Raw genomic sequence first — 14,824 nt, forward strand, 5'->3', positions numbered from 1 at the left:
GAAAGAAAGAGATAAGACAGGAAGGAGCAGAGGAAGAGGAGGGGAAAGAGTCCTGAAGCTTCAGGAAGAGTAGTGCAGGAAGTCCACGGTGCAAATTAGGGCCTGTCCCCATGGGGATGGTCTCCTCATGCAGAGCATGCGCCACACCTTACAATGATAAGTTCTCTTAACCATATGTAGCCTTATTCTCATCTTGCTGCAAATGGGGGAAACCTTAGTGCAGAGAGGTTAAGTAATGGACCCAAATCACATAACTTTGTAAATCAGAGAGCCAGGACAGGAACTACAGTCTGATTACAGAGCCTGTGCCATATGGCCTCGGTTATGACTGGTCCTAACTCAAAGCACCTGTCTGAGACCTCCTATGTCCCTCAGTCCACATCTCATTGGCTATACTGACTGACTAGCACTCCTTCCTGGACCACTCAGCTGAGGGATGCTGACTCTATAGATTATTGCTTCCTTTTCACATTCAGGTCTTACCTGACTAGACAGATGATGGCCTTGAGAAGGGAGAACTGAGACCTGAATACATGTCCCACTGGGCCAGTAGGGGCCTGGGCACAGTAGAGGTTACTGTCTCCTTGTCAGTCATATCTGTGATGGCTCTCCTGACTATGGAAAAAGCAATGTGGACCAGCATTTCTCCTCTTACCCTCTGTCCTCTTCTCATCTCCTCCCAAGCAAGGCCTTCCCAAGCCTCCCATCTCAGCATTACTCTGGGCTGGCCGCTGCTCAGCCCCTCTCCTTTGCCTGTGTCTGCAGAGCTTCTCGTGTTGTTGGAAAAGCTTCCAAGAGCTGGAGGCCAAGTTCACTCAGAGGGTGCACCACGGGAGCAGGAGAAAAGAGGAGTGTATGGGGTGGGAAACTGTTCGTCTAGGCAGGGAGCAGATGCAGGGGAAGAGCCCAGTGAAGCAGCAGATTGGAGAACTTCACAGCTGCAGGTCCACCAGGGCCTGCCAGATGAGGCCCAGCCCTGCCCAGGGCCCCCTCCCAAGGCCTGAGTCATCCAGAATAGCTGCCAAGCAACTTTTGTCTTAAACTGCTGAGGGTCACACCCAGTGCTACCTGGAAGCCCACTGCCTTGGGGGAGACAGAATCGCTTTGATGGGTGGCTACTTTTCTGTCCTTTCAGCTATACCTGACTTTCCCCACCATGTTCATCAGTGCCTTCCATCTGCCACCAATTTGAAGAGTTGACTTTTTCCTAGAACTAAGTTGGCTCCTCAGAACAAAAGGATGAAGGAGAGTTTGGAAGAGGTGTTAAGATGCTACTGAGGTAGGCAGGCCCCAGTGGAGTGAAGGAAAAGTGGGAGAAAAGGTTTTCTGTAATGTATGCTTCTATCTTCCATGAAGGTACTAAAGATGAGCAATAAAACTAGGGGCTAAGAGCTGAGTGTGGTGGTACACAAGACCTAGGAAAACCCTGCCTCAAAACTCCCCCCAAATGATAAAACCAAAAGCAAGCAAGCAAACAACAAAATCACTCAGAGTGGCTTTATAACTTCCAATAAAATTTCAGACCCATAAAACCCAAAGTAAGAAAGCAAACAAGTAACAACAAAACAAACTAGAAACCAAAGACTCAGGGTGGCTTTGTAACTTCCAAGTATCTCACTCTACTAGTTAGAGACCCAAGGTATAGGCATTCACCAAGGATACACACACATACACATGCACGCACGTGTGCGCGTACACACACACACACACAAACAAACACACACACACACACACACACACACACACACACACACACAAACACACCCTGATACTCAGAAAACTACCCCAAACATGTTCCTTTCAAAGCTGCCAACTGGAAGACCTTCTGATCAGTTGGAAGCAGATCAGGCCTGTTTCCTTTTATTGCAACTTCTACTCTTCTCGAATTTCTCCTTCTCTACAGGTCCAGGCCACAGAGACATTAATCCCTATTCAAATGAACCTTCAAGGTTCTTCCCTCATTAAAAAAAAAACCTCTCAGAACACCCCCAAAGCAGGCTCTAATGTCCTTCCCTGTGTGTCATTCCCCAGGAAGGGAGGGAGAGGGCTCTGGGCATGGGGCATGGAAGCTGGCCTCAAGTTTCCTCACCTGGCCTCTCTCTTGTTGGAAGGCAGAAATGCGACCCTTACTTCCCTCCTCCCCCACTGGCCCTCCCTCCAACAGCTTTAATAAACACTGATTATTTCAGTCCTCAGCACACAGCTGTCCTGTGAATTGTCCAGTCAGGGTTATGGGGTGAGAGCCAAGGGCTGGAGCATGGAGCTCAGATCTCTGAATAAACTGGCCCTCCCTGCCCCTCCTCCACCAGCCTTCTCCTAGCAGGTGGGAGTTGAGGAGGAGGGCAAGTCCCTGGCTAAGACCAGAATGAAGGAAGCACTATCTAAGGATCCTGAATAGGGCTGAGACCTTGTGGGAAAGGTGGGGAGCTGACAAAGCTTTGTAGACACAGAGTTTGAGACCGATTCTCTTCCATAGATGCCATGAATTCAAGTGTCTTCACGACTTTCCTTCAATCAAAGCAAGGAGCCCTGAAGATTGTACCTCTGGGAATTAGCCTTGAGCTGCTTCTCTGCTTAAAATGTGCTAAAACATTATTTGAGGACAGGACTAGAGTTTTAGCCCATTTGTTATCTATAGGAGGAACTCAGGAAATGCTGAATGAATACATGAATGAATACTGGAATGAAACTCTGGACTACTGTAAAACATAGAAGGCTACAGGAAAAGTTATAAAGGCTTCAAAGGAAGTGGACAGGATATCACAGGGGTAGAGAGAAGAGAATGGTCCCAAGGCAAATTCTATCCCATCACAGTTGGCCATACAGCCAGCCAGAGCAGCACTAGCAGATGACCTAGTCCCTGTCCTCAAAAAGCATGACTCTTTTCACCTAGGAGCCATTTGTATGACTCCTATAAAATCCTCCTCCAGGCAATTGGGACAACTGTCCTGTGAAGAAGTGATTCTCAGATCTTTCAAGTGGAACCCCAGAAGCCAATTAGCCAAGGACTCTCTATATCTGTTTTAGCAACAAAACACTTCTTTACAAATTAATTGTCAGGCAATGACAGGCCCATTAAAAACTGATCAGCTTGAAACAGTTGTGTAAAACTCTTTGGGAAAATATCAGCTTCTCCTTCTCCTTATTTGGAGTGAGGAAACTGAGGCACAGATGGGACTCGGTGTTCTCACACTTCATCATGACCAGCTCTACAGTTCCTCACTTCTACTCCAGCCCTTCTACTTACTTCCATTCTACATCAGCCCTTCTCAGACAGGGCCTGAGCACCTGTCATCTTTTAAAAGGCTTCACAGGTGCTGACAATGTGTGGTCAGGCTTGGGAACTGCTATACTAAGCACTAAGAGTTCATGGCTAGCAGAACCTGGCCCATGAGGCTCATGGATTATAATGGCCAAATTCTGTCCCAATGACTCCAGGGAAGTTGCTGGACTTCCCTTCTGGTGCTGAGGTTTGCTTTACTGCCACAGAATGGCTAATAATCACATTCAAAGGAAAGACAAATTTCTGTAATCTTTGAAAGTTTTCAAACAAGGTGAATTCCTCCATGCTAATTAATTCAAAGTTACCTTTTTTTTGAGAATGTCATCCCAATTGGCCCCAGAACAATGGATTCAAATTATTTCATTGCAGATCTGTGACACAGTGGGGAACTGAGCATCCAACTACTCAAAGCAATGTTTATGGAGGGAAAAGTCAATATGGAGGTAGGAAGAGACATGGACTTGGCGAGCACTGGGAATGCTCCAGGCTTCCACTGACTCACATGACAACTGTGGAATACAGGACTGAGTTAACTCCAGAGTACTTCCTGGACACTGACTTCTTCCTTAGAAATAGATGGCTGCCAGTGTGGTGGCACAGTTTAGGAACTCAACACTCAGAGAGGCAGAGGCTGAAAGATTACAAATTTGAGGCGAGTTTGATCTACTAGTGAGACTTTGTCTCCACAAACCAAACACCAAGAATATTAGATAGCTATTAATAAAAAATATGGAGAAGCTGGGGCACTCACGTACTGCTGATGCAGGTCCTGTGAAAAACAGTCTAGTAATTCCCCTACAGGTTAAAAACAGAACCACATGTAACCTGGATATATATCCAAGAGAAATGAGCCCAATGCCAATGATGTACGATGTACATGAATGATGAATAACATACACATGGACATTCATAGAAGTATTATTTGCAAGAATGTGGAAATGACCCAGATAATCATCTCCTAGAGATTGGACAAATGAAGTATGGCATATCCATCCAAGGATAAAAAGAAATGGAGTATTGGTACCTGCTACAAAACAGATCTCTCTTGAAAGCACTGTGCTAATTGAAAGTCCATCACAAAAGGCCTATATCATTCCATCTGTATGCCACATCCACACATTCTGACCTAGAACTAGAGGATAGGGGTACACTGGTCAGTGACTGATAATGGGTATAGGGCTTCTTTTTAGTGTGATGAAATTATCTAAACTTGACTGCAATGACTGTTTCATAATCCTGGTAATATTCTATAGCTACTATATACTTTAAATGGATACACTGAATTACATCACGATAAAGTAGTTATTGAAAATCAAAAACAAAACAATCATCAGTAGGAAACTTTTTGGTTATTTCAGTTCTGCCTCTAGGGGTAACCTCTCATAGCCTTTGTAGGGCTTAAGAAAGTCAGGTGTTAACAGAGACATGGTCCCCTCTCTAGTGGCCTTTCTCAGTAGCTCCATGAAGACCAGTGGGCCAGTCTTATCTGCAGAAATAACTCAATAGTCAGCCAGAATCCATAGATAAAACCAGGCAAGAGCCCTGCATACATGTGTACATACATGTGTGCAGGCAGCACAGATTTTCCTGAAGGCCAAGTCCAATTATATGATATCATTCAGGTCATGTGTATATCTGCATCTGGTTTGTATCTAATCTGAAAAAAACCAATAGAGATTTATACACTGTCTTATTAGGTGATTATTCAAGTCTGGGGTCTTGAAGTTGGTTCATTCAATTTGTTCAGTAGATAGACTTACTTATTGACTGGTAGATTACAGCCTGCACCAGGGCTCCTATCCTAGAAGAGGCTGGCTAGGGCCAGGCAACATTCTCTGCTCTGGGCTCCCTGAGCCTGCATGCCTCTTGTAATGGTGGAGGGAGGTATATGGTGAGAGTGAGCTAGAAAGAGGCCTATTGGAGTAGATTCCTTTCAAGTCAGGCCCAAGTAGAGGGAACTTCCAAACAGAGCAAAAGCAAATGCAACAGAAGAGAGCAAGTATTCCTCTTTGTGTAAACACAGGATCAAGCTATATAGAGGGAAAGTGAAATTATGCTTCAGTTTTCAATGTCATCCACTGAAGATAAACTTTCTCTTCAAAGGAATTATTCATTGCACCCCATCATGATACCTCAGGGTTGATCAGTATTCAAATTCATTAAGCAATGACATGTAAAATGTATGATATCAGGGGCCCATTTCATCACCCCCATTTCCTAAGCTAATTATTTTTGCTTAGTCATGAGAAGTCTAGCAAGTTAAAATTCAAAACAAAAACTAAAAAGTGTGTGTGAACACTCACACATACACACACCACAAAAAATAAATAAATAAAAGCCATTTGTAGAAGTTGCTACAAGGCATGCGGCTTCAGAAAGGAAAAACATGATCTCTGACTAATATGAAGGAGACTCCAAATTGCTCTTGGCAACAATCTCTCAACCTGATTCCCCTCCCTCTATTCATTTCTGCAGTTCCCAGCCAAAGGAAAACAAACTGAACAGCCCTCTCCCTGGCCCAACCTGTAGGGCTACACACTGACTGAGCAAACAAACATCCCTGTGCAATTATACACCTGTGTAATTGCTGTAAACACTGAAGACAGCCAGTGCAGCACTCATTTGCTACCTTCATCAAGCTGGTCATCTCAGTATTTGAAGAAAAATGTCTTATTCTGGCAATGCTATGTGAAAGATCAAATGCATTGTGACCTAGGAGGGTTTTTCTTCCTTGTCGTCTCTGTTTTTAAGGAAGAAGAAAGAAGAGGAAACATATGTTCCTGGACAGTGCTGTCAGCTGTGGTGAAGGAAGCTCTCAGAGTATCACCTGGATGGGCAAGTGCTTTGAGACAGAGGTATCAATTCACCATCCTTAAAGTGACAGTTAATATTAGAGGTAGCTATTTTATACTAACTACACCATACAAGATGGAAGGAGAGTTAACAGGCCAGATATCCCAGAATATTTATGGCTGCTTTGTCTCAAATAGCCATCCAACACCACTCTATTAAGAGAGAGCTAAATGGTTATCTAAAACAGAGAAGGATCAGAGCCTCAGGGAATGGTACTGTAAATGCAGACACAGTGGAGAAAGGGAGTCTTTGCTCTGAGCCCTGAAATGGTCTTGGCTAGCCAGGGAAAAAAGCTGCTATAAGAACCACAGTCAAGAGACTTCTGTTCCAATCCTGGTTTTGCTAGAGCCATTTACTCTCAGCCTCTTGTCATCTCCAGCTAGGATGTGTCCAAGTACAGGCTCATTTGGGAACACATGACTGTGAACCCTAAAGCAGTCATCTGATTGGCAGGGGCTCAGAGAGCTTGCTGGGCACTTGGGGAACAAGCTGATTATGTGTAATCCACATCGTTCCCTTAAGCCTGGAACAAGTCCTAGAGACTGACATGAGAACAACTATCATTCCAACTTCTCTGCCCCTTCCTTTTCTCATTTTCACCTAGGCTTCCTACTGCTGTTTTTATAGCAATTTTCTATTATACCTTCCCATGCGAAGCCTCACTTCGTGCACTCAGTCCCAATGAGGGCTGTGTATTTCTGTTCCTACCCTCATTCATGGAGGCTGGGGGCCAGCTGATTTCACTTACTATCCAATGCCCAGTAGTTAACATGGTACCTGGAAACACTAATACCCAATATAATAGTTGTTGAATAACTACTGATAGATTGATTAAAATGCAAGAAATCTGGGCTAATAGTTAATTCTATGTGTAACACTTAGGATCTTAATATCACACAAAATAGTACGTAACAGGGTGACTCCCTTCTCCACTAATATGATGGAAGATCCAAAAGAGGTAGAATGTAATACGTAGCTTTGAATTCTGCCTCCTGGACAGCTCTTTCTTAACCTTTGAGCCTCAGTTTCCTCAACTGCAAAGTGGAGCTAATCATCCATAACCAATGGCGAATTTGAAGAAAAGCATAAAGCACGTCAGGTTGTGCCATGCCTTCCCAGCTTTATCTCTTAGCACTCACTTAGCAAGACAAGCCCCATGCTTTGCAGTGTCCAGGCTTTGTTCTCTAGATCTTCCTACTTCAAGTCTCTGTTCCCATATCACCTCCCTTTTAGCCTCATATGTGTATATGTACACTCACAGGGTGCTAGAGATTGAACCCAGGGCTTTGTGCACATGTTCTATCATGAGCTGCATCCCTGGCTCTCTACATCACTGCCTTTTTGAGGCCTTTCTCAGATACTCTGGCCATCAAGAGCCCCTTTTCAGATCCCAATATGGCCTTCCCAGCACTGTGGAGGCATCCCCTCCTTGGTCTCTTGGTTTTACTGATGGACATGCAAAGCTCATCTATGGATTCTGGATTCTCTAGAGGGTTGGAGTGTGTATCTGCCAGCAGCATACAGAAGGGGCTTCATAAGATCTAGTTTTATCAGGACCTGTCATCCAGATGTGAGCCACAGGACCTGGATGGCACAGCTGCCTCAATATTTTGTGTAAGGGACCCAGGGATACTGTGCTGCCTACATTGCTATCTGGGGAAGTTCACCTTGTCCTCAGTTGTAAAATGAGATAGATGGGGATGGTGGTGGCTGCTCTTAAGGGTGGTGATTTGGGATAGCTTAGAAAGCAGTACCAGCCAGGTGCTGATGGCTCATGCCTATAATCCTAGCTGCTCAGAAGGTTGAGAACTGAAGAACACAGTTCAAATCCAGTCCAGGCAGGAAAACCCATGTAAGAGACTCTTATCTCCAATTAACTACCAGAAAGGCCAGAAGTAAATCTATGGCTCAACTGGCAGAGTACTAGCATTGAGAAAAAAAATCTCTGGGACAGTGCTTGGACCCTGAGTTCAAACCCCAGAACTAGCACAAAAAAAAAAAAACAACAAAAAAACCCCAAGGGACAGTGCCCCGGGGCCCCAAGTTCAAACTCCAGTACATACACGTATACACACACACACACACACACAGAGCAATGTACCAAACACCACATGGAGTACCATACTCACCATCTACCCAGTCAGGCACAATTTTTTTGAGAGAGTGGCTTTCTTTTCCCATTCAGCTCACAATAGGCTTTAAGGGGACATGGTGGCAGTACCCAGGCTGTTGTCCCTTCCTAGAGTTCACCCAGAGGGGGTGTCTGAGGTCTTTCTAAGGCTGGAGAGTAGAGGCCTTGTAAAGGCCAGAGGGGGAAGTAGAGTTGAAACTTGAACTTGGCAGGTTCCCCCCACACACACCTCAAATCCCCTTTACCACCCCCTCCTCTAGCATTCCTCTCTCTTCCCAAAGCCTCCTTCCTAGCTGAACTAGAGAAAACTGCCTAATTGTTTCAATCACTTCCTTCACATTTCCAAAAGTCTGCATTTTAAGAGATGGGAAATGGTCTTCCACCTATCCACCACAGAACTGCTTCAGAGCCAGGTATGGGGTACTAAACAAAAGATATGCTCCCTGCCCACTTTCCATCAGCCCCCTGGTACAGCCTGGACAGCAGAAACTAGCATCAGAATCGAACACCCAGAGAACCCTCACCACGAGGGGCACCAGGATGAACACCCAACACTCACGGTCCACGCGGAGGATGGAAGGGGAGGCAGCTCTTTCCAGAGTCTTTCCCAGGCCAGCCACTGCCACCGAGCCCGCTGGTAGCCGCCCAAGGGCGATGCTCCTGACTGCCCACGGGGGTGCGCGCACATGGGGCCAGTCCCCCTGAGCTCCCCTCGCCAGGTGGCCTAGAACCTGCGGGACCCGGGGTTTAACTAGATCTCGGAGTTCCAGTTTTTCACGTCTACCTATCTGGGGTGGGGAGTTGGGGTGTCTCCTACCTACCTTTCAGCCCACGATTTGATGCGAGCTTGGGGGATACGAAAGGCACTGAACTCCCTACTCCCTAGCCCGCCTAGTGACTTGGGCCAATTTCTCTTTAATTTCTGCCAAGGCCTCGGAACCAGAGACTTCTGCCAAGTTGCCATGGCTTTGGTTTTGCCCCAAGTTTTGCATCTGACACTCAGAAGGACCAAGGATTTTTTTTTTTGGGGGGGGTGGTGGTGAAGGGAGAAATTTAAACTAACCAAGTAACATCCACAACTGCCTTTCAGAGTCCTCTTCTAGTCCTAGCTCAAAAAAGAAAAAGAGCCTGTGGGCGGGCAAGGGTCCACGGTACCCGGAAAGCCACAGGTATCGCCCCCTAGTTCCAGGTCCTCTCTTGGGCTCCGCAGGGGCGCGCGCCCCGCTCCCCAACACCCTCTCCAGAGAGGCTAGAGGGTTGGAGCCTTAACCTGAGCCGTCCTGGGGCGCCACGGGGGTCCCTGTGGCGAGGATCGGGAGTGCCCGCGGTGCCCAGGGGTGGGGGCCGCTGCTGTGCGCCCGCGGCGCTACCCCGGAGGCCCTGATAGGCTTCCTTCCCATCGTCTGCCCCCCACACAGCTCGGCTGGGACTCCCCAGAGTGTCCCTGATGGTCACCCCCGCTCTCAGCCCAAGCTGCCGCCGCCGCCGCCGCAAACCCACCTGGCCACCTCGGGACGCCACGCTACTGTCCGGGGCTGTGTCCCCAAGCGCCGCCAGCCGCCAGGGTCCGGATCCGGGGATCCACGCGGCAGCGCAGCTCCAGGAGCCTGCGGCAGCCAGCGAGAGGGTGTCATTGATTCGCGCCGGGCGAGTCAAGCCATTCCAGGAGTGGTTTGGAGCGAGCACTCTCACCCCTCCCTCCAACCAGAAGTATTTGGCAGGCAGCCCCCTTTCCGTCCACCTGTACTGGAAGCGCGCAGGACCAGGACCATCTCACCAAGTGTGGCAATCGGCTTCACTTTATGACACGGAAACCCAGCGCTTTGGAGAAGGTAAAGCAGAAATGAAAGCAAGGGCGGCGGGAGGTTTTCTTCGCCTCTCTTTTCTCCTAGGTCTCTCTGTACCTCCCCCTCCCGTCACATTTCACTTATCTCAAGGCAAGGGAAGCCTTTCATTATTATTATTATTATTATTATCGCTTTATTCAAATCTGGGTGTCTATATGGTATTCTTAGAGGCAATTTTGTTTCCATTTGCCTGAAACCTGAGCCCCATAAAATTACTAGAATTATATGTTTTCTCCTTAAAGGGTCGTGATTGTAACTTAACCAAATCAAACACTGCACAGCAATCATTCAAACAGCAAAAAGAAGGACGCAAAGGTGCTAAGCACACAACAGGAGCTTCTGTGAACAGTGGTGGTCCAGCAGGCACACGAGAACTGAGAAGAGGGCTTCGCTGCCACCTCTCCCACCAGTGAGCAAACGCACACATCACACAAACGATGACTCAAATGTCAGCCAGAGATGCCAATCGTCACATCTGGGGTGGCTTTCCCAACCTATCCCTCAAAGCACACACCATGCCCTATTTGAAAACCACCAGTGGGGATGCTCCAGCCAGCTGGCTCTGTCAGGCTTCTTTCCCTTGGAATTGTCTGATCACCTGGGGAAAACTGCCATTAATTCCAGAACAGCTGGCTGTTCTCAGAAAGCGGGAAGGAGCCAGGGGAAGGATTCCTTCCTGTTGACCAGCTGCCCTAGTATGTCCACATCACATCAGAGTCTGAGTTGCTTTGCCATGGCCCTGCCACTCTACCACAAACTTCGAGCATCCCAAAGACAAAGTAGATACCAAAGCCACAAAGGCCTAGAAAGAGCCAGGCATGAGGCTATGATCTTCAGAGCCCCTAGAACATTCCCCCTAAAGAAACCCTTCCAGCAGGTGCCCCTGCCTGATATCCCAGCATTAATGATCCATGTCTTCTTGGGGTCACCCTGTGGATTGGGCACCCCAGGAAAGCACACCCCAAGAAGGCAGGCAAAAATCATTGCAGGAAGGGTCACTCTGTGGTTCTCTAAAACTGTCAAAACCCATGGGTGGGAGGGAGGAGGAGAAAGAAGCTCTTCTGTGTCATGGTAGGAGGGGAGAAGGAAAACTTGAGGGGAGAAAGGCTCTGGTTTTGGGAAAACAGAGGGCAGGGAACACTAGATCAGGGGCAGGCCGATAAGGAGAGTAGGGTGAGGAGGGACTTCACCAGAGCAGGTGGGCAGCCTCCAAGATTGAATGACTCCGTTTATTTTTAAAATTTATCAAAACCCACGTATTCCTGGAACACCCAAGCCAAAGAATGAAAAATCAAATCCCTTTGTCTACAAAGTCACTAATTAAATATCCAATCCTGAGTGACTCCATGCTCCACTCCCAGACCTGGGCAGGTAATATGTTTGCTGTGCACCCACAAAGGGTTTGCTTCAAGGGCCCACAGGTGAGTAGGAGCAGCAGGAACCTCCCTGGGACGGAACCAATCATCTGCAGGGCAGATAAGGCACAGGGGGCGAAGTGTGGGCAAAGGGCATACAGTGCTGTCCACGAAGGAATAGGGTATGACTCCTACAGAATGGCCAGGGGGTCCAAATTGCATAGGAAGCATGTTATGTGAATAGGGCTCCAGGTGGAAGTGGACCAAGCAGCTGGAAGTTTGTGTTGCTATAAACAAAAGAGATTGTCAGTGGCAGGAGTGAAGACAAGGGATAGAGGCATGGGACAAGTTAGCAGAATGTCCTCTCACTGAGTAAAACATTAGGCAAGGGTCTATGAGGGTGGGGGTAGAACTAGTTTATGGATGTTTGGTGTGGGGCAGGGCTGCTTTGAAGGGAGGACTGGAACAGCTTTTCAAAGCCAGCTTAAGTTGGGGGAGGGCCACTAGAGGGAGAGGTAGGAGAGGGAAGGCACCAGTCCAGCCTGCCCCAGGGCCCCTCCTGGAAGCGTTGTTCTGGAAGGAGCCTCTGGGTAGGCTAGTGGGCGGTGCCAGGGCCAATGGTATTACAGCCAGCCAAGAGCCTGGGGGAGAGCTGGCCGCTGTCCAGCCTACCCGCTGGGTCCTGCAGTGGACAGTGAATGTCGCTCCTCCCTCCCCCTTAATCACTGTGTACCCTGCTGAGACACTCCCTTTGGAATAGCTCTGGGCAAAAAATGAGGAACCCCGCCCAACTGCCTCTCCTGCCGCACTGGGTGCCAATTGCCTCCTGGGAACAGGCAAATAAAGGAGACATCTCAGAGGGGTGAGTTAGGGAGAGGAATATAGGGAGAGGCTCCCCCAAACCACCCACCACAGGAGCCCTGGACAGGCCAGACTGTAGAACTATGATTGTGCCTTTACTTAAGGGCTGGCTCTTTCCAGAGCCTCCTTTGTCCCCTCCCTCTTACTCACCCTGTTCCTCTGCTCTCCCTCCCATCCTGCCCTAGCTCTGCCCCCACCCCTGGCTTCTGTCCCACCTTCCTGGGTCAGCTAGAGCAGTTGGAAATAGGCTGGATTCACAGGCTTCCTGGCCTCAAACCCACCTCCTCCATGTTCCTGGAGGAGAAAGCACCTATTTCAGCCCACAGGCATGGCTCAGGAGGCAATGCGAAGTACCAAGAGCAAAGATGCTACTGAAACTGGAGCAGGGCCTGGTTGTTGCTGTGATGTGGGCACACAGACACCTTTTGTGCACAGGGCAAGCATAGATACCAGGTCTTCTGAGCATTTACAAAGATCTGGGCTCAACCTGAACAGTACGCCTGGAACTAGCAATAGCAATATTGAGTAAGGACTGAGAATACTCAGGCAATACCACATGAGGCACAGTCTATTACTTCCCCATCTTGCTATGAGGAAATGGGCTTGGAGAGGTCTTATAACTTGTTCAAGGTCTCACTGTGCTTCATCTTGGTTTTCATGGCTCTGTTGTCCAAAGGCTGCTTTGGGATTCAAGTCCTGGTTCTTTTTTTTTTTTGCCAGTCCTGGGGCTTTGAACTCAGGGCCTGAACACTGTCCCTGACCTTCTTTTGCTCAAGGCTAGCACTCTACCACTTGAGCCACAGCACTTCTTCTGGCTTTTCTGGCTTTTTATGTGGTGCTGAGAAATTGAACCCAGGGCTTCATGCATGCTAGGCAAGCACTTTACCACTAAGCCACATTCCCAGCCTCCTGACGCTTTATCTAGTTTATATAGTTAGTTCTCTAAGGAGCTTCACTTTAACCCATGTGTGCCTCAGTTTCCCCACCTGATAAAAAGGAAAGTATTGGCTCTCGCTGACCCCAAAGGACATTGTCAGCCAGGAGGTGACTGAGACTTGGATACAGTACTGGAATAAGTCTTCCTACAGAATGCTCTTGGTACTGGGGAGCAAGTGTCGCTCAGGCTAGAAGTGAGAACCACTTTTGCTGCTTCCTTCTCCTACTTGATCTCCACCCTACTCCTAGCCAAGCCCTCACTAGTAAGTGTCTTTTCACAATATGGCATGAATCTGCTCTCTTCTTGCCACTTCTGCCAGCATATCTGAGGCCATCTCCCAATCCTATCTCACCTTAACTCTACAGGGACCTTTAGCCTATCTTCCTGACCTGCTCCTGTCCTGCTCCTTAGCTCAGTGCCATACCACTGCTGGGCATATGATTCAGTGGGAGAGTACTTGCCACAATGGATGAGACCTTGTGATTAATCTCTAGTGCTGGGTAGGAGAGGAAGGGTGCATCTGCTCATGTCACAGGACACTTACAATATTCTCTGGACTGTTTACCAGTGCCCATGAGGCACTGCAAAATCCTTGCTTCTCTCCAAACTGTCTTCCTGTTCCATACTTCTGGTACAGGCAGATCCAGGACATGGCATTCCCTTCCCTTTTTGCTATAGACCTTCCTTGGCTTTGATTCCTTGACCTGAAATGCTCTCCCCCTGCTGGGGTCTGGGAAATGTTACCTCCTCGGGGAGGCCTCTCCTTCCCCTTGTTTGTTTCAGGTCCTTGATCGAAGCACTTTTGTGAATACATACTTCACTTTACTGCATGTTTCTGTTTATTTCAGTTTTGGACTACCCTTTCCCTCTAGGTTAGAGGTTGCCTGAGAGTAAGGACCTTGTGTGTCTTTTTCACTGTGTCATGCCTGGTAGATGACAGGCCCTAGGCCCATAGGTAAGGGTCAGATACTGATTGACAAAGGAAGACCAAGAGACTTGAGAAGCACAAGGACTGGACTGGACCTACTCAAGGCTTTGGCACTGGTGGGCTCTGTGCCCTTGGGATATCCTGTACCTTCCAGAGCCTTGGCCTCATCAGAGGATGAGATGGGGACCATGGCAACATGAGTAAAAAGCCCTTCCAGCACTGATGCTCCACAATCAGGCTGGCTCTCATCTCTGAGAATCTTCAAAACCCAATGATAAACAAGAAGAGAAAGAGAATCCTGGCTAGTATGCTCCAAGAGAGCTTTGCTTCTGTTTGCCTACCAAGTCTTCTTGAGAAGACTGAAGTGTTCCCACAGCCATGATATAGGGCTTGATGATACTCCATAGTTTTAATACTGCCCCTGGCCCACTGTAGACATCACCACCCAATGTGGACTTGACTTTGGTATGCTGGGGTTTGAACACTGTGCTTTGTGCATGCTAGGCAACCATCTACCACTGAGCCATACCACCAGTTCTAAATCTGAAGGTATAGGCTCACTTGGCTTTCATAAGAGCCTTTTAGAGGAAATACAGAAAAGATCTATAGATCAGTACATACCAAGAAAT

The 14,824-nt window shown here is 47.9% G+C and overlaps 1 protein-coding gene across 3 annotated transcripts in view; it reads right to left on the bottom strand.

Moving 5' to 3' along the window:
* The window catches only part of Zbtb7c (zinc finger and BTB domain containing 7C), a 223,195-nt gene that overhangs the window by 70,593 nt on the left and 137,778 nt on the right, over window positions 1–14,824 (bottom strand). For 2 of the 3 annotated variants that reach the window (XM_042675345.1, XM_042675348.1), the window contains exon 1: window positions 9,768–10,031. The exons of the other annotated variant lie outside the window; for it this stretch is intronic. In XM_042675345.1, coding sequence (XP_042531279.1) covers window positions 9,768–9,901 — 134 coding nt within the window. In that variant the 5' untranslated portion in view covers window positions 9,902–10,031. Of the gene's footprint in view, window positions 1–9,767; window positions 10,032–14,824 lie in introns of those variants that run through there. 3 annotated transcript variants of the gene reach the window in all.

The sequence above is a fragment of the Dipodomys spectabilis genome, unplaced genomic scaffold (genome assembly GCF_019054845.1).
Source record: "Dipodomys spectabilis isolate Male_0828 unplaced genomic scaffold, ASM1905484v1 ptg000024l, whole genome shotgun sequence".
Classification (NCBI taxonomy): domain Eukaryota; kingdom Metazoa; phylum Chordata; class Mammalia; order Rodentia; family Heteromyidae; genus Dipodomys; species Dipodomys spectabilis.